Source organism: Polypterus senegalus, chromosome 10 (assembly GCF_016835505.1).
Source record: "Polypterus senegalus isolate Bchr_013 chromosome 10, ASM1683550v1, whole genome shotgun sequence".
NCBI lineage: Eukaryota > Metazoa > Chordata > Cladistia > Polypteriformes > Polypteridae > Polypterus > Polypterus senegalus.
In genome coordinates this window covers 126,539,664-126,566,546 of record NC_053163.1, presented here as the reverse complement: position 1 = coordinate 126,566,546, position 26,883 = coordinate 126,539,664, and the positions used below count along the sequence as shown (strand labels likewise).

The following is a 26,883-nucleotide window of genomic DNA, read 5'->3' as shown; positions in this document are numbered from 1 at the left end:
AGTGAGAGGAAGCCTGAGGAGTGGAGAAGAAGTGTACTGGTGCTGATATCTAAGAATAAGCGGGATGTGCAGGACTGCAGTAACTATAGGGGAATAAAATTGATGGGCCACAACATGAAGTTATGGGAAAGAGTAGTGGAAGCTAGGTTAAGAAGTGAGGTGATGATTAGTGAGCAGCAGTATGGTTTCATGCAAAGAAAGAGCACTACAGATGCAATGTTTGCTCTGAGGATGTAAGGCCAGAAGGAGTTGCATGGACCTTTGAGGATCTGGATAAAACTTATGACAGGGTGCCTCGAGAGGTCCTATGGTATTGTACGAGGAAGTCGGGAGTGGCAGAGAAGTACAGTGGTGTGAAAAACTATTTGCCCCCTTCCTGATTTCTTATTCTTTTGCATGTTTGTCACACAAAATGTTTCTGATCATCAAACACATTTAACCATTAGTCAAATATAACACAAGTAAACAGAAAATGCAGTTTTTAAATTATGTTTTCTATTATTTAGGGAGAAAAAAAAATCCGAACCTACATGGCCCTGTGTGAAAAAGTAATTGCCCTCTGAACCTAATAACTGGTTGGGCCACCCTTAGCAGCAATAACTGCAATCAAGCGTTTGCGATAGCATCTCAATTGGATTCAGGTCAGGACTTTGACTAGGCCACTCCAAAGTCTTCATTTTGTTTTTCTACAGCCATTCAGAGGTGGACTTGCTGGTGTGTTTTGGGCCATTGTCCTATTGCAGCACTCAAGATCGCTTCAGCTTGAGTTGACGAACAGATGGCCGGACATTCTCCTTCAGAATTTTTTGGTAGACAGTAGAATTCATGGTTCCATCTATCACAGCAAGCCTTCCAGGTCCTGAAGCAGCAAAACAACCCCAGACCATCACACTACCACCACCATATTTTACTGTTGGTATGATGTTCTTTTTCTGAAATGCTGTGTTCCTTTTACGCCAGATGTAACGGGACATTTGCCTTCCAAAAAGTTCAACTTTTGTCTCATCAGTCCACAAGGTATTTTCCCAAAAGTCTTGGCAATCATTGAGATGTTTCTTAGCAAAATTGAGACGAGCCCTAATGTTCTTTTTGCTTAACAGTGGTTTGCGTCTTGGAAATCTGCCATGCAGGCCGTTTTGCCCAGTCTCTTTTTTATGGTGGAGTCGTGAACACTGACCTTAATTGAGGTAAGTGAGGCCTGCAGTTCTTTAGACGTTGTCCTGGGGTCTTTTGTGACCTCTCGGATGAGTCGTCTCTGCGCTCTTGGGGTAATTTTGGTCGGCCGGCCACTCCTGGGAAGGTTCACCACTGTTAAATGATTTTGCCATTTGTGGATAATGGCTCTCACTGTGGTTCGCTGGAGTCCCAAAGCTTTAGAAATGGCTTTATAACCTTTACCAGACTGATAGATCTCAATTACTTCTGTTCTCATTTGTTCCTGAATTTCTTTGGATCTTGGCATGATGTCTAGCTTTTGAGGTGCTTTTGGGCTACTTCTCTGTGTCAGGCAGCTCCTATTTAAGTGATTTCTTGATTGAAACAGGTGTGGCAGTAATCAGGCCGGGGGGTGGCTATGGAAATTGAACTCAGGTGTGATACACCACAGTTAGGTTATTTTTTAACAAGGGGGCAATTACTTTTTCATGCAGGGCCATATAGGTTTGGAATTTTTTTCTCCCTAAATAATAAAAACCATCATTTAAAAACTGCATTTTGTGTTTACTTGTGTTATATTTGACGAATGGTTAAATGTGTTTAATGATCAGAAACATTTTGTGTGACAAACATGCAAAAGAATAAGAAATCAGGAAGGGGGCAAATAGTTTTTCACACCACTGTATGTAAGAGTTGTACAGGATATGTAACGAGGGAAGTGTGACAGTGGTGAGGTCTGCGGTAGGAGCGACGGATGCATTCATGTTAGAGGTAGGATTACATCAGAGATCGGCTCCGAGTCCTTTCTTATTTGCAATGGTGATGGACAGGCTGACAGATGAGATTAGACAGGAGTCCCTGTGGACTCTATGGAAGAAGACAATCTGCTGTGGGAACCCCTAACGGGAGCAGCCGAAGGAACAACCAGAGATATCATATGTTCCCCATATACATTTTCTTAACTCCACTCCTATTTAGTAGTCCTGACCTCCTCCTTCGTCTTTTCCACATCCTCCTGTCCTCTGCATCTTGCTTTGTTACATCCACCACCTGCATGTCTTCTCTCAAAAAAATCCATAAACCTTCTCTTAGGCCATCCTCTTGCCTGGCGGCTCCATTCTTTGCATCCTTTTCCCAAAATATCCAGCATCTCTCCTCTGCATATGTCCAAAGCAACGCAATCTCGACTCTGACGGTCTCCAAACCATTCAACCTGAGCTTCTCTGATGTACTCATTTCTAATCCTGTCCATCCACGCCACACCCAATGCAAATCTTAACATCTTTAACTCTGTGCCACTTCCAGCTCTGTACTTGTTTTTTGGTCAGAGCCACCGTCTCCAACCTATGTAACATGGCTGGTCTCACTACTGTCTTGTTGAACTTCCATTTTACTCTTGCTGATACCAGATTGTCACAAAACACTCCTGGCACTCTTCTCCAAGCACTCCACTCTGTCTACACTCTCTTCTTCACCTCTCTTCCAAAGTCCCCATTACTCTGTACTATTGATCCCAGTTAAACTCATCCACATTTTTCAACTCTGCTCCCTGCATCCTCACCATTCCACTGACCTTCCTCTCATTTACACACATGTATTCTGCGTTGTTCCAACCTTCATTTCTCTCCAGATCATATCTCCATCTCTCCAGATCATATCTCCACCTCTTCAGGGTCTCCTCAACCTGCTCCCTACTATCACTGCAGATCACAATGTCATCAGCAAACATCATAGTCCTCAGGGACTCCTGTCCATCACCACTGCAAATAAGAAAGGGCTCAGAGCTGATCCCTGATGAAATCCCACCTCCACCTTGAACACATCTGTCACTCTACAGCAGACCTCATCCCTGTCAAAATTCCCTCGTACTTATCCTGCATAACTCTTCTATACTTCCCTGCCACTCCCAACTTCCTTATATAATACCACAACTCCACTCTAGGCACCCTGTCATATACTTTCTCCAGGTCCATAAAAACACAATGCAACTCCTTTCTTCAACTAGCTGCCCTGACCTTTTCTTCAAAAATTTATTTGTTCTGCATTTTACATATTGCTAATTTCTCATTACAAAAAATTATGCAGACACTACAGTACACACAATTTTGTATGAAGTACTTTGTTCGCTGTACAATGGTGTATTAAAATTAAATTCCAGTCAAATATATACAAAACAGACAAGATCCCTCAAATGATTGTGGACATGTCACTCTGCCTGCAAGCAATCTCACAACACAGAAAATATCACTTTGCAGTAAATTCTGCCTTTGCAAATTCTAAAGCAGCACTCGGTGAAGCTATTACTTCTGGTATAAAGTTTTCAACTTTGTGGTTAAGTTTTTTTTTTCTCTCCACACTGTTGGTTTGATGACCGTAACGCATCTACAATACACTAACAATGTAGCCAATATTGCCGTGTATGGTGCCCATGTGGAGAGGTTTTTATGTGCATTAAGTGTTAATGTGTGTGAAAGAAATAGTAACATAAAATACTTGCATTTTAGCAAAAAGCACACACTAAAATGGAAAAGCAGAGAACAGCTTTATCGGTTTGTTGTTTCTGGTGCCAATCATCAGCCTGGGTACAACCCTCTGTTCCTGGGACAGTGGCATGTAGAGAGTTTGACTGGAACAGTACACAGGCCTAGCCATAGCAGAGTATTTATAAAGTCAACCGAAGGGAGGCTAGACACCCTTACGCTATGTAACTCAACATCCCATTAGCCCCATTAAGTGTTTTCTCATTAATGTTCGGTTTTCTGCCTTTTTTCTAAATTTAACAAATAAAAAATATCTAAAAATGCTATTGATTTACCAACACGGTGAAAGATTATCCGAGGTCAACTGCTTTAGTAATCTTGTCAAACATGCTTGAATAAAGCACTAACAGAATTTCAAAAGATTTATGGTCTCAGAATTAATTTGAATAAAAGTGTGCTCTTTCCAGTGAACTCTAAAACACACAATATTAGATCGGACACATTCCCTTTTATCATCGTAGATCAGTTTAAATACCTAGGAGTAAACATCACATAAAGCTCTTCATCAACAAATTTTTTCTGTCTGTATGGAAAAAATTAAGCAAGACTTACATAGATGGTCTGCCCTCCATCTCACTTTAGCTGGAAGAATTAACACTGTCAAGATGAATATCCTTCCTATGCTTCATTTTCTATTTTAAAACATTCCAATACACATAAATAAATCATTTTTTTAAGAAGTTAGATTCAAACATAACCTCATTTATTTTGAATTCAAAACATCTGCATATCCAAAGGGTGACCCTACAAAGACCTAAGGCAGAAGGTGGCATGGCTCTAACTAACTTTCAATTTTATCACTGGGCAGCAAATATACAAGCAATAAAAACTGGACATTAACACAAATAAATGAACAACACAGGCTTGGTCCGCAATAGAAATAAAATCCTGCACTACTTTATATTCCTTGCTTTGTACCCCAATAAGTACAAGTAAATTGCCAATATACTAACAACACAAATGTGCTTCATTCACTCAGGATATGGAACCAATATAGGAAGTACTTCAAGACAGAGAAGCTTTTATCTGTGGCACCTCTGCACAATAACAAACTTTATCCACCCTCTCAAACATATACAGTTTATAATGTCTGGAATACATTTGGGATCACTCAGAGACCTGTACATAGACAACATCTTTGCATCCTACGAACAATTACACTCCAAATTTAACTTTGAGGCAACACATTTCTTTCACTACCTCCAAATCTGAAACTTTGTTAAACAAAACCTGCCCAATTTTCCTCACCTCCCACCAACCTTTATTCCACAGAAACTACTGATCAGTCTTGAGTACAACAGACAACATTTCTGCAATATATAAAAACCTTTTAAAGTCCCTCCCTTTCAAAGATCCAAGTGTACAGCGGGAAAAGGATCTCTTACTCAACATTTCAGAAAACGAGTGGAAGGCAGCCTTGCACAGGATTCATGCTAGCTCCATATGCATAAAACATACAATAATTAAACTTAAAATTATATATTGAGCACGTTGGTCTCGTTTAAAATTGTCCAAAATGTTTCCAGGGCAGATTCCAACCTGTGAATGTTGCAGTCAAGTTCCAGCCTCACTGGGCCATATGTTTTGGATGTGCACCAAATTAACATAATTTTGGACCAAAATCTTTAAATGCCTTTCAGACAGCCTTGGAGTCACAATCCCTCCTAATCCACTAACAGCTGTGATTGGTGCACTCCCAGATGGGAGTAAAGTGGAGAAGGACAAACAAACTATAATTGCCTTTACTTCTCTAGTAGCATGTAAACTTATCTTGCTCAACTGGAACAATCCTAATTCACCTCTTTTAAGTCAATGTATAACTGATGTTATATATTATCTGAAATAGGAAAAAATCAAATTCTAACTTTCTGTACAAAACGTCTTTAAAACCTGGCAGGATCTAATTAATAACATTTTAGAATAAGCATTTAAATTGAGGAAATGGACTCTTCCCTTTTTATATTCTATTTATTTATTTTTACTACTATTAAAAGTTTTATTGTTGGCCTAGCTCTCTCTCTCAGGGGTGGGGGTTGATTTGTTGAACAAAAATAAAAAATGCTATTGATTTACCAGCACAGTGGAAGATTATCCTAGGTCAACTGCTGTAATCTTGTCAAACATACTTGGATAAAACACTACATTTACTATTTTATTTGGAAAATACCAAAGTAAATTTGAAACATCTTTGGCCAGTATTCTTGATACTTCTTTTAATGTCTGCATAAATAAATATGCTTCTGAAGCAAATGTCAGAAATCCAATACGTATACTGCAAAGTCAAAATACATTTCACAGAATTAACTCTGATAAAACATGTCAACTTTTACACGTTTTCAAATTAAAGTGAAATCCACAATTATGATTCAGGCCAGACAACTTTCAAGAAAATGAATTTATTCAATTTTTAAACTCACTCTCTCCAACTCAGCATTTCAGCCATCGGCATCAATTAAAGAAACAGAGCATGCAAGGCAAGAACCAATCCTGGAGCAGCAAGTCATGAAAAAATATATGTTTAAGTTTGGTAGAGAAATATTGGCTAGAAAATGTGACATTTTTTTTACTTGTGGCTCACAAAATATCCAAAGTATGGACGGTAAAGCTTGCATTCCTCCTAAGGTCAGAGAATATGTTGTAGCGGTTTTGGATCAAGCATTAACCATCCATTTTCAGACCTTCCCATGAAAATCTTAACCATTTTTCACAGATAAAACGTTTCTAAATTCAAACCATGAAAACTGTTTAATTGATTTGGCAGAGCTTTTGTAAAGCTGTGCTTTAGAGGCAACACTCAATGTCTACTATGGGTGTTTTAGCAGTCTATGTAAATCAATACCCATTTAAAATGTATCTATATATTTTCTTATGCAGTGAATGATTACATAACCAGATTTCCTTGTGATTCACCTGCACTAATAAACTGGTCAAGCTATAGTATTTATTCATTATTGTACATTCTCTCAAGTGTTTTGTCCAGCTAAATATCATTATTGCCCTTTGGGCAACAAGGGTGTGTGTACTAAAGTAATAGGGTAGCCCAATGACAACATGCATAGAATTTTAGTAAGGTCTGACAACATTTTGTATTACTTTATATTGATATGTTACAAGCAACTAAATTACATCATAGCTTTATGTTCAGACACAGCTGAAAGTTTGTCATTGTATGCGGTCTCATGTTTTATTTCATCACTTCACTGTAACATTTCCCTTGCAATGCCCATTAAAATGTTGGGATGTACTGGTGGGTGCAGCAATGCGCTGTACCAGTGCATGATCCCCAACCTGACCTGACGTACTTATTGTACATGATGTGTGATCTTAACAAGAAAGAAGAAAAGATACTGCTCACCTGCAGAGAATGAATACCTTTTGAATATTAGATCTGTTTCGCAGTAAATTTGCATCATCACAGCAGCTACAATTTTCATCTATTTATTAAGAGAACTATTTTTTTAATTAAAAATTCCTTTTGTGTTTGTTATTTAGCTTATTTATTTTATTCAATTGTGGTTTACTATTAGTGTTATTGAAATAATTGGTAAAATTCATTTTTATTAATTTATTTTTAGAAACAATCATCATATCCATAAAGCAGCTGATTTAAAAATCTACATGAATAACCCACAAAAAAGTAACTGAAAAACGCTAAAAAAAAATAAAAAAACATAAGTGGTCATGAGACTAAGAAAGTAGCATTTTTCTATGGAAACCAACCAGACCCAACTTCCTCCCTTACCAACAAAAAGAGATGTCCTCACTGCTATATCCAATTTCTGTAGAAACTACTGTACTTAATGTAACTTTAGGGTCAAATTCACACAAGGACATCAAGTAACTGACAATTAACTTTAGTTTGATTACAAGCTTTTCAAAAAGCTATCTTAAAATTTCTAATCAAATCATACGTATTTACAATTTCATTATTGTTACTTTTGAATCTTCCCGTGGTATAAAATCAGTCAAAAAGAATAATATATTGATCATTTTTAATACAGCCATCTTACATTTATATATGTAATATGCATTGCTACTAACACTGTTGATCTCAAAGTTTGTAACTTTTACTCACTAAAAATGTAAAATTCCAAGATTTGATTTCTTAATCTTATGAGTTTGAGGCTTTGGTTCAAAATACTACCAAACAGTGGTATATACAAGCGATAAACAAAATATTACTTAAGAAAATAGACAAATCCCAAAACCATACTTACATTCTTACTGGAACTGTTTTCCAAAGAATTAGAATTTAATGCTGATATAGATGCTGAAGCCATAAGTTCAGGGAGATTTTAAAATAAATGTAGAACCTACAAAGGTAAAGAAAACTACATTACAATAACATAACTTTTGAGTCAAAGAAGCACTATTACTGATTAAGTTTAAAACATTGCTTCTCAAACTAGTTCTCTGCACATTAATATATACCTTCTTTTCTGCAAAAGCACCATAACAGTTGAGGTTAAGACAGAAGGCCGAAAACAACATATCTATGTTTGGTTTGTTTCCTTATTGGTGGTGGGAGGCTGTATTTGCACTTTTCTCTGATAAATGTGCTTCATTTGTCTTTCTTACTATCAAAATAGCAACTCATGACATTCTCATTCCCTTAAGTGAATTTAAAATGTCCCAATTGAAGACTTTTTTTTTTTTTATTCATCTGAAGTTTGTGTACCATGTTAGGATACAAGACTACCAGAAGTATTTTGAATTTCGGATATTTTCAGATTATGAATATTTGCATCTTCCTAAAACGCCCACCCTCAGTTCCTCCTGTCTGTGCAATTTAAATTACTGGAGTTCCAGGGAGAGAGCAGAAGACATGATGCCGTTAGAAAATAAAAAGCGGAAATAGCGGTTATCCATTCAGGAGCTCAGTAGCAAAAGCTAACTGAAGCTTGGCAATTAACTTCTGCCCTGTAATGAGTGTTGAGACAGAACAGACAGACACATACACACACAGGAATCACTGAAGTTACTTGGCTCCATGTGACTGAGAAGTACTTCTGTCTGCTACAATATCTAGTCATGGCATAACAATGGCAAAGTCTTTTAGATAAGCATTGTGATCTATGGATATACCATGTGGTAAAACACTGTGGCTATATTTTAGTGTAACATATTGGCATTTCCAATTAGACAGTAATATTAATCTCCCAGAGTTATTTGTTCAGATGTGCAGTGAGAAGATGGATAGTGTGCAGCCTCTTCCATTCTTCTGCTGGAGTCGTCAGGCACATTGACCGATTCAAGTGTTTTGAATACTGAAACCTGCATCTTTTGAAGCTCTTTGTTATTAACTCTCTTACAGCAGTACTTTTCAGCTGCTTTTGACAGGGTATGACATCTTTTACTTGAAATGCTTATTTTAGAGTTCATATTTTCATGAATATAGCTGCCAATTCTTACAGCCTTACTTCGACTCCTACATTATGTTTGTAACTGAAAAACAGTGGCTTCTGTTTCGGATTTTGCAGCATTTCAGTACTGAAAAAGGTCATTCAAAACAATAGGCCCTAAGAATGGGGCCAACATAGTCAACATCAAGAGCATTAGTAACTACACACTGCAAGATTATATAAAGCTTTTAATATACATTTTCAATTAAATATATCCCCTAAATAATTCTACTTCATATAATCAAATTGTACTGCATATGTTGAAATTCTATATTCTATAATATAGATATTTTAGTTCATTAAAAATCTCAAACTCAAAACATTTGACTTTCAACAAAATCACTTTTCATACAACATTCAATAAAATTGGTGGAAAAATTAAGATTATAATTATTAGGCACCTGAAGTTAATATTTTTCTTTGATACCTAATCTTACATATCATTGATCATTATCAAAGCGGAGTTTGTCAGAGAAATAAAGAAAAATGTCAAAAGGAAAGCAAATATTGAGAAACAAAATCTTCACACTTTAAGGATGTTAGTTTCATCTGGTACAGAAGGGGTGCTCAGAGAATAAACAAAAATGACTGCTGCTCCAAAGAATACACATGAGATTGGAGATCATCAAAACATCAGCGTCAAATTTTATATAATCCGTATACAAACAACATTTCTGTAAAGAACAAAACAAAGAATTAACATCTCATGGGAAAAGACAAAGCTAAATTACAAATACAAGTATTTGTGTTACAAGATGATGGTATATTGCTCATACAGAGTAATGAGCTTTTTCAACTAATCCTGGGTTTTTATTTCCTAATCCAAAAAATAAAAAATGATCACAGAAATGTTAGGCACAAATATTTACATTATGATTAGGGTGCAAAATATGTAAACAGAAAAAAGTGAAAACCCATGACAGGGTGTAGAATTGCAAAGGTATGCCTAACTAAAACAGTACACTTGATAGTCATTATTTTCAGACATCTTACCATTAGTGCTATCACAACCAAGACAAGCAACAAATGTTTTCATTTAAAATTAACTGCAAGTGCTTTTTTCACCTACTCAAAGCGATTTTCATATACAGTGGAGAACCACTTTAACCACCACCAATGTGTACCTTCCAACTGTATGATGCTACAGTAACCATTCTCATGCCAGTGTCCTCACCACACATTGGCTATTTGGTGGTGAAGGGGTGAGAGGGGATAATTAGGGGGCCAGAATGACCAAGCTAAGGCAAGCAATGTAGGTCTTTCTAAACATGCCAAGGGATCTCTTACAACGATACATAGTCAAGACCTCAATTTTAAGTCTCATCTTAAGGATGTGCCAATTTTTACAGCACAGTGTTCAAATCACTGCACTGGGGCATTGTAATCGACACACAGACCACTGGGTAGGCACCGCTTGATGGCCATACCAAAGCCTCTTTAGCAGTAACCCAAGTTTTTCCTGGACGGTCGGTCATCCAAGTACTATCCAGCTCCAAACATAGCTTTAGATGCATTGCCCATTCTGAACAATACATTTAAATACATTAAAACCTTGATTATCCGTCAGGGGTCAGCCATAACGGATAAGAGAAATAACAAATAACAGAACAGTTACATTAAAAATTATATAGTGTAGATTAGATTAGCGAATAGTACTATTTATTAAAAAAAAATTTACAAAATGTAATATATTATTAACAAAATTTATATAATTTAGTAATGACCAGCGTAATAAGCAAATATAATTCATAGGAACTGGAGTTTTCTACATTTTATTTGGAGTCTTTGTTCCATAACGAACAGAACTTGTACTCCATTATCCAAGTTACAGAGTACATCTCTAAAACAATAAAAGAATGCTTTCCCTACTAATAATTATCTCCTGCCACTCACATTCTGTCATTTTCTATACTGCAAACATTCCTGTTTATTGTTTCTGGACTCACTACTCAAAACTTCCTTCTGCTGCACCCTCCCTTTTCCTCTTAAAATCTGCCATCACTCATTTCCCAACAGATGTGTCCATACCTCTCAGAAGCCCTTCACCCAATCCTATCACTTACACAACATTCTGCCCTTTCTGCTCCCACACAGTACATCACAAGCTAGCTGCACGTCACAATACATTAACAAAACATAATAGAACAGTATTTAAAAAGAAAATTACAATGTAGAAGAACATTAATACAGAATAACATTACCGTCAGTAGTTTCCATTTTCAACACGTTTTTCAATTTTTTTTAGCATCACGTTTTATATCATACTCTGTTGTTCTTCCTACTCCATAAATTAAAGCAATACTTGAAGCACTTTTGCCGCTTCGTAAACGTTTAATAATTAAATTTTTTCTTTGAGAATTCCAACACCACACACAGAGTGTTTATGAGCTGTAACAATGTACAGCAGTTTAAATATAACAAAAGAGAAAAGGTACGAAACACTACTAAAGCTAAAGGTATGTAACAGACACTGTGATTTTAAAATATGGCACGACACGTGGTGCTGGGGAAAAACACTGAGCTAGTTGTTCCAATGTGCGGAGCTCGCAGCGTATTGTGAAGCAGTAGTAATAGGTAGACGCTGGCATGTGCAATGTTTTGGTTTTTTTACCCGACGGTTAAGTGAGGCTGATGATTAATTGAGTGACGGATAATCGAGGTGTTACTCTATAATAAATACATTTAATACATTTTAAAAATAGTTTTTAAAAGGTAACAATGGTGACTGTAACTGGATATCTAAAAATGATTCATTCTTAAACTCCCCAAGTAATCCTACTGTTACAGTAACGGTTTCTGAAGATTACAAGTTACAAAGTGGTATTCATGTTAAGTACAAAACCCTAGAGACTCGGTGTTTGTCTATGTGATGAAGCACATTACGGTCCATGGCAATGTGCAGTTTTAACTACATAAATACAGGACAGAGGTGTGCATGATAGCGTAGCAGAGCAGCTCCAGAGGTTGAAAGGGCGATCGGCTGATATGGCATTCAAATGTAGATGTGTGTGGTCCAGTCCATTGCCTCATTAGTGCCCCAAGGACAATAATCAGGGCTCCTGCATCTCTAGCAGTACAAAGAGGAGCCTGTGCGGGACAGGGGGAGAGAACAGAAAAAAGGAGACAAAAAGACAGATATCAAATCATAACCTTGGTGAATTTACAGAATAAATTGGAGTAAATTTGGTTTATCAGGGGTTGGGACCTAATCCAGCAAAATAAGATGCAAGGTAGGAATAGACCCTGGACAGTGTATTATTTTTATCTCAGGACATGCTAACTTATACGAGGACAACTAAGTACAGCCAATTAACCTATAAGACAAGTCTTAAGGATAGAGAGGGAACATCTACTAGGACATTGGGAGAGTATGCAAATCATACACTGATAAACTGAGACTTGGGAATGAAAAGAATGCCCTAGAGTTGTAAGGCATCATCACTCTATACTATGCCAGTAAAATCTCTCTATTTTTCACTTGACTGTTTTATCTTTAAGCTTTATAAATTATGTGTGAAATTTTACCACACTCCTCCCATTAATAAGATAATGGAAACCTAATAGAAGCGGGCATGAGAAGAAATAACAATTTTTAATTTGTCTTAGACATTGACAAATAAAATCTTTATTTTGACACTGTGATCATACTATTTGTATTTTAAATTTAAATGTGTTTATTTGCACACTGTATTTGATTTATGAATAGCAAGAGCTCAGAACCTCCTTATATCCTCTGTCTACAGCTGCTGACACATATAACAAATGGCTCAGAGATCTATGAAGTGTTCAGAAAGAGACCCCCTTTCAAGTTTGTTTAAATATCCAAATCAAACTTTAAGTCTGAAATGGGCTGCAGTTTTACTGACAAAAGACTGGCAATAACTCTGGGAAAGAAGACCTCCACTGCAGCTGTGCATACAGTTCATTTCTTTCCTGAAATTATCATATAGCTTTGAATCCAAACTGTCCTCTTGCACAGTACCCTCACTGAAGTCAAACACACAATGTTTTTCATCACTCACTAGACAAATATTTATGTTGCTACAACATACAAAAGAATTTAAATAAATAAGTCACAACAGCTGTGCCTAAAAATCTAATTATTATATTATTATTTTTTAATATATGAAACAGACGTCATAACACCACTGTTACCAAAAAAAACCTAACCCTTGGCAGCTATTAACATCTCAAAAGTAAGAAATATGCAATTCACATTCCTAATTTCTATTACATAAATATTACTATTCATAAACTGAAAAACAGAAAAAAATGAAATAGGCCAAGTGAAAGCAACAAACTGACAATTTGCTAAAGTAGTTAAATGCTTCAAATGAGATTACATGCAAATGATGCGAGTCAAATTTGGTCATGGTGAAAGCATATTAAGTTGTTTAGACTCTTAAGTCCTGAGAGATGGGGGTGTAGAACTAGGTTACACCAGCTGCTTGCTCAGATTGCAGTCCTTAATCGAAGCATGAAAACCAGCTCTCCTGCGAGTAAGGGATCACACTGAGCTTTGTCACAGACCAGAAACATCTGAGAAAAGAAATGAAAGTGCTTTGTGAAAGATGGGAAAATTCTTGAGCAGGAGAAAAAAGGAAACATTGCAGAGATTACAAAATTCTGTGACCATAGAGATCCCAGAGGAATGTAGCAGTGTGTTTTGATTAAAGCTACAGAGAAGGCCTCACTGTTCACTACAAGTGTCTAAAAACCTTTGCACACTAAAAGACATTTCTTCCTAATCATTAATATACCAACTTAATATTTATTTGAAAATGTAAGTTTACAGTCTTAGCTACCTGTAATATTTACTAATGCTGTCAATTACTGGCAGCTATCACAGTCTATTAAGTAATGGTGTTTGACAGTAAATAAAGACTACTAGTTCACTCAATATTCCAGCCAAACTATGACCCTGAGCAATACTACAGCGTGTACATTCAGTACAATATTACCACTGACACTAAGAAACACTTATTAAACTAATAATACATATTTCTAGATACTGATATACTGCTATGTTGCCTGGTGTTTTTGTTCTTTTTTTGTGGCTTGTCACTTTTATTATTTCTTCAAATGTGCCTTACTTGGCGTTTGAAGTGATTAAAATAATTGAAAACATAAAATTATTAGATGTAGCAGAATTAAGTGGCCTTCACCCCTGATGCTACAGTCAGATGGTACATCATACACCTTGAAGTTTTAAGATTAGTAGATCCTTTTTATCTTGTGTGTCAAAATCTATGAAGTATACACAATGGGGTGGGGGGGAATACTAAAACAGAATTAAAAAAAAAAAAAAAAAATCAACCTTTAATAGAATATTTACTCAAAGATTGTGATTTTGATATTGTGGAACCCAGAGGAGCTCAGATTGGTCAACTTAATATATGGTAGGGGGTTTGTTATTCCCTGAATGTAACTGTTCAATATGCATGTGGCAGTGAGTGTCCTGTGAGCTTCAGCATAAACAAACACACCTTCGCGGCTGAAAAAAGACAAAAGAACATGAAAGCAGCAGAGTCAAACTCTAATATTACCACAAACTTCAGAAACTCCTCACCACACCCTCACTCCATTAATCATGGTAAAGATGCAGAAAAGTTTGAAAGCCACAATAAAGGTAACACTGTATCTGAGCAATGCAATTATCCCAAATTCAGGACAAAGAAAATTGATCATTTAAAGTTTATAAAAAAAAAATTATGACTACTACATTGACTGTATTCTATGCCATAAAATTTTGCTATTTAAAAATACAATATGCTTTGTGGATATATATACGTTCATCACAATGACGTGGAATCTGTTGCTCCAAGCGCTAACAAAAAGTTATGTGTTCTCTCTTAACGGCAACATTTTTCGTCTCATAAGTACTCGCACGGTGTACTTTATGCGTCAGTGTTAAAATGGTTATTTATATGCACACTGTGAAGCTGTAAAATAAAATATTGCAATATTTTAAATTGTACATGTTTTTAATGTAATTTAATACTATACTACTGAGTAGTATGACACATTCTTGGACTATCTGAAAATAAACCTGATTCACTTCTTTAGCGCTCATTCGTCACCGGTCATACTTTCATCCTTTGCAGGATTTGCTCATGTATCACATTTCACTTCAGTTGTTTAATATTCTTTACAAAAAAAAGTCATTGCAACAAGAACATCTCGTCATTGTCATACATATGGAAGTACCGCGCGATGTACCAAATGAACTATATAGAACTTGCGACTGTGCATTCACTCATAAAACCAGCTGGGGGCATACTGGAAGGAAGGCACTGCAACACTGTACTTATAGTGAAACAAGCTGAGGATAGATGGAGGATGCTGCCGGTAGGTTCAAGTAAAAGGATTTTGGACAAAAATAAAGAGATTGGTGTACAAAATACACCAGAGTGAGCTCTTTTTTAACAACAGAGGGTCCAGTCAGCATCATATTTATTAACAAGCCCTGGTCGTAGTCTGAGTGTGTGTCAGCACAGAGTAGCCTAAACAATACTGGAGTCAGACAAAGTAGAAATTGAGGACGTCCCATTGGCTTTTAAGTCTGCTTTCCAACAGCATTTTATATATGCGGTTTAAAGAGAAAATGGCGAGAAAATAGTTGATAAGACAAAGACCATTTGCAAGCACTGCAAGAGAATAAGTATAGACCGCCACTTTTTAAAACATATTCTGGATGCAACATTGCTGAGGTGCTGAAATCAGCTGTTTTGGAGTGGGAGCTTGAAACAGCCAATTGCAACTTTACTGTTTTCACTGATAATGCACGTAACATGTATGTAGCAGTCACAGAGGCTGGACTTTGCTCCTTGCACATACTCTGAATTTGGCTACCTAGGCAGGCTTGAGCGTACCATGTGTTAGTCATCTGCTTGGTCAAGAGAGACAGGTCATTGTTTTTTTTTCCAATGGAGCCCCTGTGCTAAAGCTGTATTCACCACCAAACAGAAATTACTGGGCCTTCCGTCACGTATACTAATGGTTAACATTACAAAGCACTGGAAATGCTTTTGATTGTTATCTTGAGCACCAAGCAGCAATAGTAGCAGACCTCCATAATAACAGAGATACAGCAAAATGCACGAGAAATCAACATGCTGGATGGCACTAATATTAGTGACACCAAGGACATTGTACAACTGCTGACCAATCAAGTCAGCTACCACAGGGCTATGCGATGAACATATCCCAAGTGTCTCTACTTGTTGCGCAGAAACACATGATTAAGTAAGCATGGCACCAAACAAGAAAGACTGAAGCACTGTGTCAAACATGAAGACTGCAGAAGATACAGTAGGGACTTTGATTTTCTTGTGGAGAACTCTGCGATGGATGCAAGATTTAGAACTCTGCCACATCTTGAACCATGCCAGCACAATGATGTGTTCAAAAGGCTGAAGGAGAAAGCAGAGCAGTTACAGCAAAGTCAGAGATTTATTTACTCTGCGCATGTGTGTTTGCATCTCTGCTCAGCAGTAAAAAGTACAGCATGTATTTTAAAGTGCTAGTTGTACTACTCACAACAGCATCCGAGATAGAAAGCAGACTAGTGACAGTTAAAATATTGACACGTAATGGATCCAATGGTAGTCACAAATTAAATGTTGGACATATCATGAATTATAACCTGACAAAATTGTTTCTCACTAGTCAGAGTTTACCTATAGATATTGGAAAATAGAACTGCAACTAGGGCTACAACGATTAGTTGACGTAATCGACGACGTTGTCTACAAAAAATCGTCGACGCGGATTTTTTATTGACGATGTATCATAAACAGAACCTTCAAAAGAGGCTCCAGTCACAAAGAACCACATTGGTTTTTGTAACTGCAATGCACTACATGAATGTCTGGGAGCAGAATCATTTGTTATTGTTTGACAAGACTGCACACAGTCCGACCAACGAAGAACAATGTCTAAGGAGAAGAAGAACGCAGAGGAAAATAAAACATGGTTGCAATGGCGAGTTGGATTGAGAAGGCGGAAGGAGATGGAAAAAAATCGAGACAGAAATTTTCTAAAGTGTGGGAACACTTCACCGAAAAAGAAAAAAACAGTTGAATGCAGATTATGCAAAGCGGAGCTTTCTTTTCATGGCAGCACCACTGCGATGCATGAGCATCTGAAATGCAAGCATCCTGGAGCTGTGATGGCGCCATATCTTGAGGTAAGTTTTAGCGAGTAAAGTTAGTATCACGTGTTAACGTTGATGTTTGTACTATAATGTGTATATCAAGGTTTCAACAATGATAGCTAACCCTTAAACCGCCACATACTTGAGGGGTTATGAATCCCTGGACGCCAAATACTTTTTAGCTGCACTTTTTAAGTAAATGTCACAATTCACAAACAAAATGTGAAATTTTAATGGAACACATTTTTTTCATGCAAAGAGCATCACAATTACTGTAACACTGATCATTTTAAAAAAAAAAAACTACTGCAACAATCTATTATATGTTGAAGATGCAACTGACGCCATTGATCACCGAGCCAACTGTGCTTGAACTCGCTGCACGCAAACACACAGAGGTAAACACTGATGATAGCAGGCTCGTCTAGTGCAGCGGCTGAATCCCAGAGACAGTGCTGCTGCAGTTCTGCCTGGGCTGGCAGTAATCATGAGCTTGCTGCTCAATGAATATACGGCACTGACTAATCAGCTCCAGTGTGCTGGCAAATTACTCTGTGAAGCAAATAGAGCCAGTTGCGGAGTTTAATGAATGTACATCACCGAATGTATGTCACTGCATATACACGGCTTCGGCATGCTTCCAAATTGCACTGAGACACGACTACAGCCGTTTCCAGCGTTTTAAGGGTTTAGTGAATAGAATTTCAGTTATGTTTGCTAACGTGTTTGGAGCTATAGTAAACGGGTGAATAGGAGTAGCCGAGATCGTCCTAGTTTTTTTTTTTTTCCTTCTTTTTTCGTATAATGTTTGAGGTTCATATGAATAGTAAACCATCTCTAACTAACTTTAGGTAACGTGTTTTGGAGCATATCCATAATTAGCTTGTTACATATTTTAGTCTGTTATTTTTTATTTTGGGATAATATAGTACATGATGTGATAAACTACAACACTTTCCTTCAGAGTGTGATAATTAAAACATCTTTCTCTGTTGCTCTTTATGTTTCAGTGATACTAAGCAAAGGTGTTTAGAAGAGTTTATCCTGAAGAGCGGCTCTTGCACTGCTCAAATAGCTGAAGTGTTTACAGAAAGCATCCTGAACATGATTGTCAATGACATGTGACTTATATCTATGGTTGAAGATCAGGGCTTCAAGCAGATGATCAACACATTTCATCCAGGCTACACCTTACCCTCCAGAACTCATTTTACAAAGCTCATTGAGGGAAATTATGAATCTGCTATTACTCAGAAGTAAACTGTTCTTAAATCAGCCAAGAACAAGACTGCCCTAAGAGCGGATGCCTGGACCAGTGTTGCCACAGAGGCTTATCTTGGTATCACTTGCACTTTATAAGTGATGATTGGAAGCTCATTAGCCTCAGCCTAACAACCATGCCATTAGAAGAATGACACACTGGGACAAACATAGCCGCATGGATGGAGCAGGTTGTGAAAAAGTTTGAGTTCCCTCCAAACAAAATTCTAGCAGTAGTTCATGACAATGGTTCCAATGTCGTCCTGGTTGCTAACATGTTGCAGGAAAAACATAAGTGGATGTCAGTCCGCTGTGCACGCCACACTTTGAAGTTGGTGATCAATAATGCACTGAAACACCCTCAGATCAGTAAAGCACTTGGAGCAGCAAGGTGTCTTGTAGAGCACTTTAAACAAAGTGAACTAGCTTCAAGCAAGCTGAAGACCAAGCAGAAGCAGATGGAGACCCAGGAGCACAAACGTGTCCAAGGTGTCCCTACCAGGTGGAACAGTACTTATTATATGATAACTCGCCTCCTGGAACAAAGATGGCCACTGACTGCAACTCTGCCTGACCCAACAGTAACACAAAGAGACAAAGAGGGAAACAACACCTAGACCTCAAAAGCTGATCAGTGGATCATTTTAGAGGAGCAGGATAAAGCTCTCCAGGTATTTGAATGTGCTAAGGTCTACTTGAGTGGGGAAAGCTATGTGACTGTCTCTGCACTGCCTCCACTGATCAAAGGGCTTCTGAAATCCACCCACACTGCTTACAGGTGCCGGTCATAAAATTAGAATATCATGACAAAGTTGATTTATTTCAGTAATTCCATTCAAAAAGTGAAACTTGTATATTAGATTCATTCATTACACACAGACAGATGTATTGCAAATGTTTATTTCTTTTAATTTTGATGATTATAACTGACAACTAATGAAAGTCCCAAATTCAGTATCTCAGAAAATTAGAATGTGGTGGCCAATCAAAATAATTACTGTAAATATAAAAACATTACAATCAACACATCTAACAAGAACATGCAATATTGAAACCACGGTTGATGGCCCCAAAGATCTACTGTATATTTGAAAACAAACAAAATTATGGAATTTAGGAGATGCAGGTCCCTGAGGACACAAGATGGACACACAAGAGTACCACCATATTTTTAGATGCAGAGAACATCTGCATTAAATGTTTACCAAAGCAAAGTCAATAACTTCTGGAACCTATCTCCACAGCACAAGGCACAAGACCAGCATCAACTCTGAAATTACAAATCTAAGGCATCAGACCTAGTTACAAGTAGTTTTCCCATGAAGTGGCTCATATCAGGTCCAGTTTTAGCTAAGAATTAGTCTGGATTAAATTTTGCTGACATGATCTTTGATCTATTTTAAATCTCTTCTGAAAGTGCTTCAGTAACAGTGTGCATGTAGAGACAACAATTTGCACATGGCAGATGACAATATTTTTAGGTTAATTTCATTAGGTCTAGATTCAGCACTTTACAAACACATCTAATATTTTACTGAACTGCAACAGACTTAATATTGTAACATTATAATCAAAGCGAAGTCAAGTAATCCAAAGTCTGAATAAATGACAACTACTGGTCCACCCTAAGCACAAATTAATATTTCTAACAAAAACAACAGGATACCCTTTAATAGGTCATTTCTCTTGAGCCCAAAACTGTAAATAGCAAAAGCAATCTCTATGGACTACAAATCTCTAACCTTATATTCTTCTGGAATTTCTTGAAACAACCAGCTATTCTGTTTAACTAACAGTATTTCAAGTACAGTACATTCAATTTATCCTGGTTCCCAGATTAAGCACTTTTTTTAATGATGCTCTTTGAATCTGTTCTCTGATTTTGCACTTTAAAATAGTTAGACATCACAATCCCTTATCCATCTTATTAAGCTTTCTGGATAACTGTTCCCAACTGTTTTGTTTTCTTTTTCTTCGAGTTGTTTCAGTTTATTTAAACATTTTCTTTCCACTAACAAAATACAATTGTCTTGAAAGGAAAACTACTAATCTGGTCATTCTGTTTTATTTACTATAACACATGAACAATTCTGTCTCAGTTAAATGTATGTAACAAGGCTACATAAGAATTAAGAGTATAAGAGAAGCTGTCATACAAATAAGTTAAAACTGAATGGTCCTTTTTCATTCATCTTCCTCTGACATATAATTTAAAATAATAAACACCGTTTATTCTGCTATATTCATAGAAAGGCTACAGACTCTTAAGATCAGCTAAATGACTTAAGTCTAGCCATGACTAGTGATAATGTAGTTGCAGGATATGCTGTAATTCAGGACTCTAGCATTTTGACGAGTGTTTGAAAAGTACTGTGAATGAAGAGACAACATCATCACAATAGTGATGTAGTGTTGTATTTATTACATGCAATAAAGAATTTCACTGTACCTTGTACATGTGGCAATAAAAACCATATAAACCAACATAAGAGTTATTTTTATTTATTTCAAAAAACAAAACTACCTATCAAAAATGATCATGGGGTGGTGGGGTAAACATTTAGCATCAAAAATGGGTATAAGATGTTGAGTGAACAGACTACTCCTTTTAAAAAAAACTGTAAACTTTAAGGCACAGCAAAGGATTTCAAAGGTTAAAAGATATACTGTAGGAATTACTGGATCAGACAAGCCAGCAACGATTTGATTTTCAAAATTATGCAGTAAAGAAACTGGCATGGGAGGCTGCCCAGTGATTTAAAAGACACAAACTAATTTGAAAGCAGTGTAAAGGCAAAATCTTTCAAAAGACATTATATATAACAGGCTATTTGACTTATTTTCAATTGAAAGCAGATGCCATTATCAGTTTAATGATTATGGAGTCTTGTCCCTACTGCCAACAACAAATGTGTGAAATACAAGCAGTCACAAAATACGTCTCATCAGAATTCAGAAACCAACTTAAATACTATGCAACACAAGGCCATAGAATTTACAATTAAAGAAAATCCAAACATTGCATAGGTGAAAATTTCATTTACTTTAGTTACTACAGGAGCACAAAGGAATCAAATGTTTCCAGCTCTTGAAATCTAAATCCATTTCACACTTGCATGACAAACTAGGTTGCATCTCACATCTCTTTAATCCAGGCAGGTACTTGGATAAATCCTCATTTTATAATATATTTTCCAAAGATGAGTGAAATATTCTATAAAAGTAATAATAATAATAAAAAAAGACTTTTTTAAAGAAAGAAAAAAAAGAAAATGGCATGGAATTTTAAAGACAGATTGTTGGCAAAGCATTTTTAGACACTGTTTGCTCCAAGTGTGACTAGTAAAAAATATTTACATTTACTGGAAACAAAGCCATGTGCTCAACTGCAAATACCTATTATTAGACTGATCGATAAATATTTGCAGCACACGTGTTTTTGTCGGTCCAACCATAGTGCCCATGTAGTCTGCACATTCTGAAGCTTGTACTGTCCAACCAGACACCCCAATCCACAAACCAAGAGTGAGCACCTGCATGTCTGACTAAACTGGAAATACTCTTGGTGTGCTTATGATGTGCCTTGCCATGGCAAGCCATCCAGTGATACTTTCTGCATTACCTGCATTGCTGGAAGCCTATACAGTACAAGTATTTCAGTTTAGGCTCCAAATCCCAGCTAAACCACAATGGAATTAGATGGTGGAGTGAGGAAGGGTTTTACCCAAATGTCCTGCTCTTGAAAATACTTTGGTGTTATTTTCTGAAACACAACATTCAGTCTGCATGAAAGGAGACACCTGCCTTGTGTTCATGTAAAAGATATTAGGCTTAAAAATAAACAAAAAAAGAACAATGTACTGCCATTTGCAAAGAGCAACATACCTACAAGGGTCCTGTAATACAAAACCTACCATTTCAAGTTACCAGATATTTATTATTATTAGACATGCTCAAGAATCCATAAGCACTTTACTCAGTACACCTCCAAAAAAGGAAAAAAAACACTTTTATAGACTAGGCTACTGAACTTCTGCCTTTATTTATAGTCTGAAACTAAACTTTTGCTAACAGTGCTTGCTTGTACTGGGAAAAGAAAAAAAAAACTTGAAGTGATACAGAAGAGGTGAAAAATTGATTGTTTTTGATTGTTGAAGTAACACTCATACAATACAGGAGACATACAACATACTGTAGTTTCTCAACAATTAGCCAGGCATCTCTAGCATAATCACTACACTTTCCACAAAAATGTCTTTTATCAAAATTTGCTTGTAATATTTGAATAACTCAAAAAAACTAAACAATCCACTACATAGGTGGTAGTCATAAGAAGCCTACCTCTAAGCACTACATTAACTGTCCAAAGCATTTCCAGCAAATACAACAAAAAGACCACATGATAGATATGGTAGCAGTAGTGGTAAAAGTCAAAGATTCTTTTTAATTAAGGTGAATTATAATTAATTTATGTGATTAAAATGCACAAAGTTATTAACATAGAATAACTGCACATTAAGGTTGTCAAATTAGACAAAAAATTATGGTTTGAATATTCATTATTAAAAAAAGGAATGATTCAAATATATTTGATCAGAGATTAAAAATTATGGATACAATTAGTTTTTTCTTATAATTACTATTTTTATTCCTTAAAATGTGGTTGTAAAGTGCTTATGAAATTTGCACTGTTGCTTAAAAGTACATGAAAACTTAAACAAGTCCGAAACATGAAAATACAGCCCTACACAACAATAAGATTCTTGTTCTGCACAAAGTGACATAATCAAAGAGAAAATGGAGCTGTGGACACTTTGCACACACTGTAATACTCATGAGAAACCCAAGCAAGAATTGTACCTGATCAAAGCCATTAATATTGTTTTTGCCAGCTATGCTTCTTTTCTTCCTCCTGGAGGTCTGCAGTTTCACTGTCCATCTTTTATATAAACAGAGGCACAACGAGCTTATACATATTTCACAAATTAAGCAAAACAATATATTTATTGTTATATTAGAATAGTCTTAAGTATTTCCTATTTTTTTGCTGCAACTCAGAAAAACTCTGTAAAAATATACTAAGTATTCATCAGAAAACTGCTACATTAACAAACAATCTATAGCAAAATTTTAAACTAAAAAACCTATTGTAGGCAGGAGATAAGCTGTGCTGGACACGCTTGAGACTTGATCATGCAGGATGCTAGTTCATTACTAAGGGCAGGAGCAGTCAGTCAAAGAATACTATACAGGGCTAAACTATACTATGATTGCTGCAGTAGCTAAAGGACCATTGCGAACACAGAAAAAAAACTCTTCAAAAAATCATAATTTTAATGGTGTTATAATAATTAAGGGAAAAGTCAGAAATACTGCAGTTATTTTTCTTTATCATTAATGACAAGGAAAAACAGCTTTCTGAGGAAGATGCTTAAAAGTTTTGATAAAGCAGCAGCAAGTCGATGACATCAGGTCCAGGAGTGAATCAGAAAAGAATTAGGAACAGAACAGTAGTTTTATAATGCTGAAGAAGTACTGCATGTACTTTAAAAATCTGTTTTTAATTGATCTACAGATGTAAAAGCAGACCCGTGTAAAAACAAGGTGTCTCCTAAAAATGCATTGTGAAGGGGTGTGTTTAAATATTATTTTTACTAATGATAATATCAGAAAATAATTTAAAAAAAGGAAAAGTCTGATCATGAAAAATGAATAGGGAAAGCATCTGTAAAATACAACAATGTTGCATCAATATGTAATATGATGCCAAAATTAGTACAAAGTAAAGCACACAAATATTCTTTTACATTCAAATGTCATTCTTTGCCTTTAAATAATGTGCTTTTATAATACATTTGAATTATATTTGAATAGTGACATTCTGAGCTCTCTCATACATATGTACTTAATCCTCTTCTAGTTTAATCTAAATTCAGGGTTATAAGGAGTATCAGCATACTTTTCCCTTTACTGTAAAATACAGTGACAATAAATTGAACTGACATCAACAGCATACATGTACAGAATTTAAAATTCATAGAGAATTTTAACATGCTAAATAGTTTGCTTAAAATTACTCATAGCAGAGACAGCTATGCTTCAAATTAATGTTAGTGTGAAGGAACTGTGATGCTTTTTCCCTAAAGTGGAGTGTGTATCAATTGAATTATATACTGCGACCATCATAACTACAGTACTGCAGAAATACAGACAGGAATAATACAGTCATACCGACTTATGGCTCCATTTGACCGTGTATCAAAATTGTCCGTATGTCAGTCAAAAAGTGTACATGTCAGTGAAACAGAGGCTCTGTGGGTCTGGTATGGGTCACTGGTACATATACTTTAACTGCTGGTAAGGAGTAGCACAAACCATCTTCCGAGTCTTTCTGGGTCTGTGAAAGGCAGTATTTCTTAACCACAGAGTCGTGCCACTAGTGGGACACAGATTGTAGTCATTGGTTTGTTAATGGGTCATGGTGGGTCAGCTAAGCCAGAGTTTCTCAACCACTGGGTCACAAGCCAAATTGTTGTTGGATGCCTAAGTGATTGGCAATGCTGTGTTATATGTTCCCTAGTATCTAAGTGAGTTTGTTTCACCTAGGGGGCTCTTGATCATGCTAGATTCACCAAGGGGGCAGTTTACAATTGCTGCTAGTGGGCTGTCAATGAATTTAAAAAAACTAAACTGGACTGTGGGACCATAAAAGCTGAGAAACACTGGTAGAAGCAAAGAGATGCAAGTCAGGACAAATGTATAAGAATTATACATGTGGATTAGTGCCAATCAAAACAAATCTTAAAGGGCCCTCCAAGAGTCAGAAAACATGACACCCTGTGAAATAATAACAACACAAGATTTATTACTGCGATCGGTTTTGGCAATTTCTAGGGCATTGGCATATAGTCCTTCGCAAACACCCAGGTAAGTTCACCTGAAGTAAAGCCGGCAGCTGATCATGAGAATTAACCGGCAGTGAGAAATCAAAGTCAGTCGCTCAGCGGGTGGTGGAAACTTAAAGCCGACGGTCCCTTAGTGATTCAGGTGAACGCGGAAAGCACTCAAGCACCGAAGTTACTACAAAAAGAGAAGATGATATCAACACTAAACCTAAGTTCTATCTGCTCTCTGCCCGTTGAGGGCACGTTTATATGTTGTGTGTCTTGCAGCATGTACAGTTCAGGTTTTCCGGCCAACAGTGTAGACAGCTTCACCTTACAAAAGTGTTTAGTTAATTTAGAGTTGGTCAGGTAAATACGCGAATTGGAGGACCACGTTAGGAACCTGATAGCAATTAGGTAAACCGAAAATTTGATCAATTTGGTTTGTTTAGACAATTCAGCTACTTCTGATTCGGCTTCAGTCTCTCCAGGTCCCACTGTAGTCAGTGCATGGCCGAAGTCAGCAGCACCAATTCAGCCACAGGGCGAGTGGGTAACAGTAAGACGGGGGTCTAAGAAGCCAAAATTTTGTCCCCCCAGTACCCAGGTCACCAATTCAGACACAGAACAGATTCTCAGCACTCCAGCACGTGGAAACTAAGAATAAGAAAGTGCTCATAATTGGCAATTCCAAAGTATGGAATGTTAGAATTCCAAACTATGTTAACTGCTGGTTTAATGTTAAATGCCTCGCAGGGACCAAGATTTCTGTCATAGAGGCCACATTGGATCGTGTTGCTGACGATGAAGTATCTACCTTATTGCTGCATGTCGGCACTAATGATATTTATTTACAGCAATATGAGGTATTAAAGAGGAACATCATCTCTCTATGCACCAAAGCTAAAAGAAAATGTCGGAATTTAGTTGTATCTGGCCCCTTACCAAGATTATATAGAGGGGATGTGATTTATAGCAGATTGCATTCCCTTCACTGCTGGCTAGAAACCTGGTGTGCAATTAAAAGTATAGCGTTTGTGAACAATTGGGATGATTTTTAGGAAAGGCCTGGATTTTTCAAAAGAGATTTTCTTCATCCTAACTGGAGGGGATCTTATGTATTATCCCAAAATATGGCAGCAAAACTGCCTGGTTGACTGATTAGAGCACCATCCAGGCCGCAGTCATGTGATCTTAAATCAATGGCTCTTTATCCCACCTGTTAATATCCTGAAGCTGTTACCAATAATCCCTGTTGTGGGGCATATTTGTAAACGCTTATTTAATGTAATATACTCACCAACAAAGTCAAACACCCCAGAAATATTATTATCATTGGATACAGAAAAAGCATTTGACATGATTGAATGGACTTTTCACTACATTAGAGAAATTTGGGTTTGGCCTGAACATTTGTGCATGGATCAAACTACTGTATACCAATCCAGAAGCTTTAGTTTGTATTAACAACATTTGTTCAGACTACT

General features: G+C 36.7%; 1 protein-coding gene across 1 annotated transcript in view; it reads right to left on the bottom strand.

Annotated features, from left to right (window-relative positions):
* The window catches only part of mtm1 (myotubularin 1), a 111,807-nt gene that overhangs the window by 70,539 nt on the left and 14,385 nt on the right, over window positions 1-26,883 (bottom strand). Inside the window, exon 2 of the mRNA XM_039766552.1 lies at window positions 7,913-8,008. Coding sequence (XP_039622486.1) covers window positions 7,913-7,975 — 63 coding nt within the window. The 5' untranslated portion in view covers window positions 7,976-8,008. The remainder of the gene's footprint in view (window positions 1-7,912; window positions 8,009-26,883) is intronic.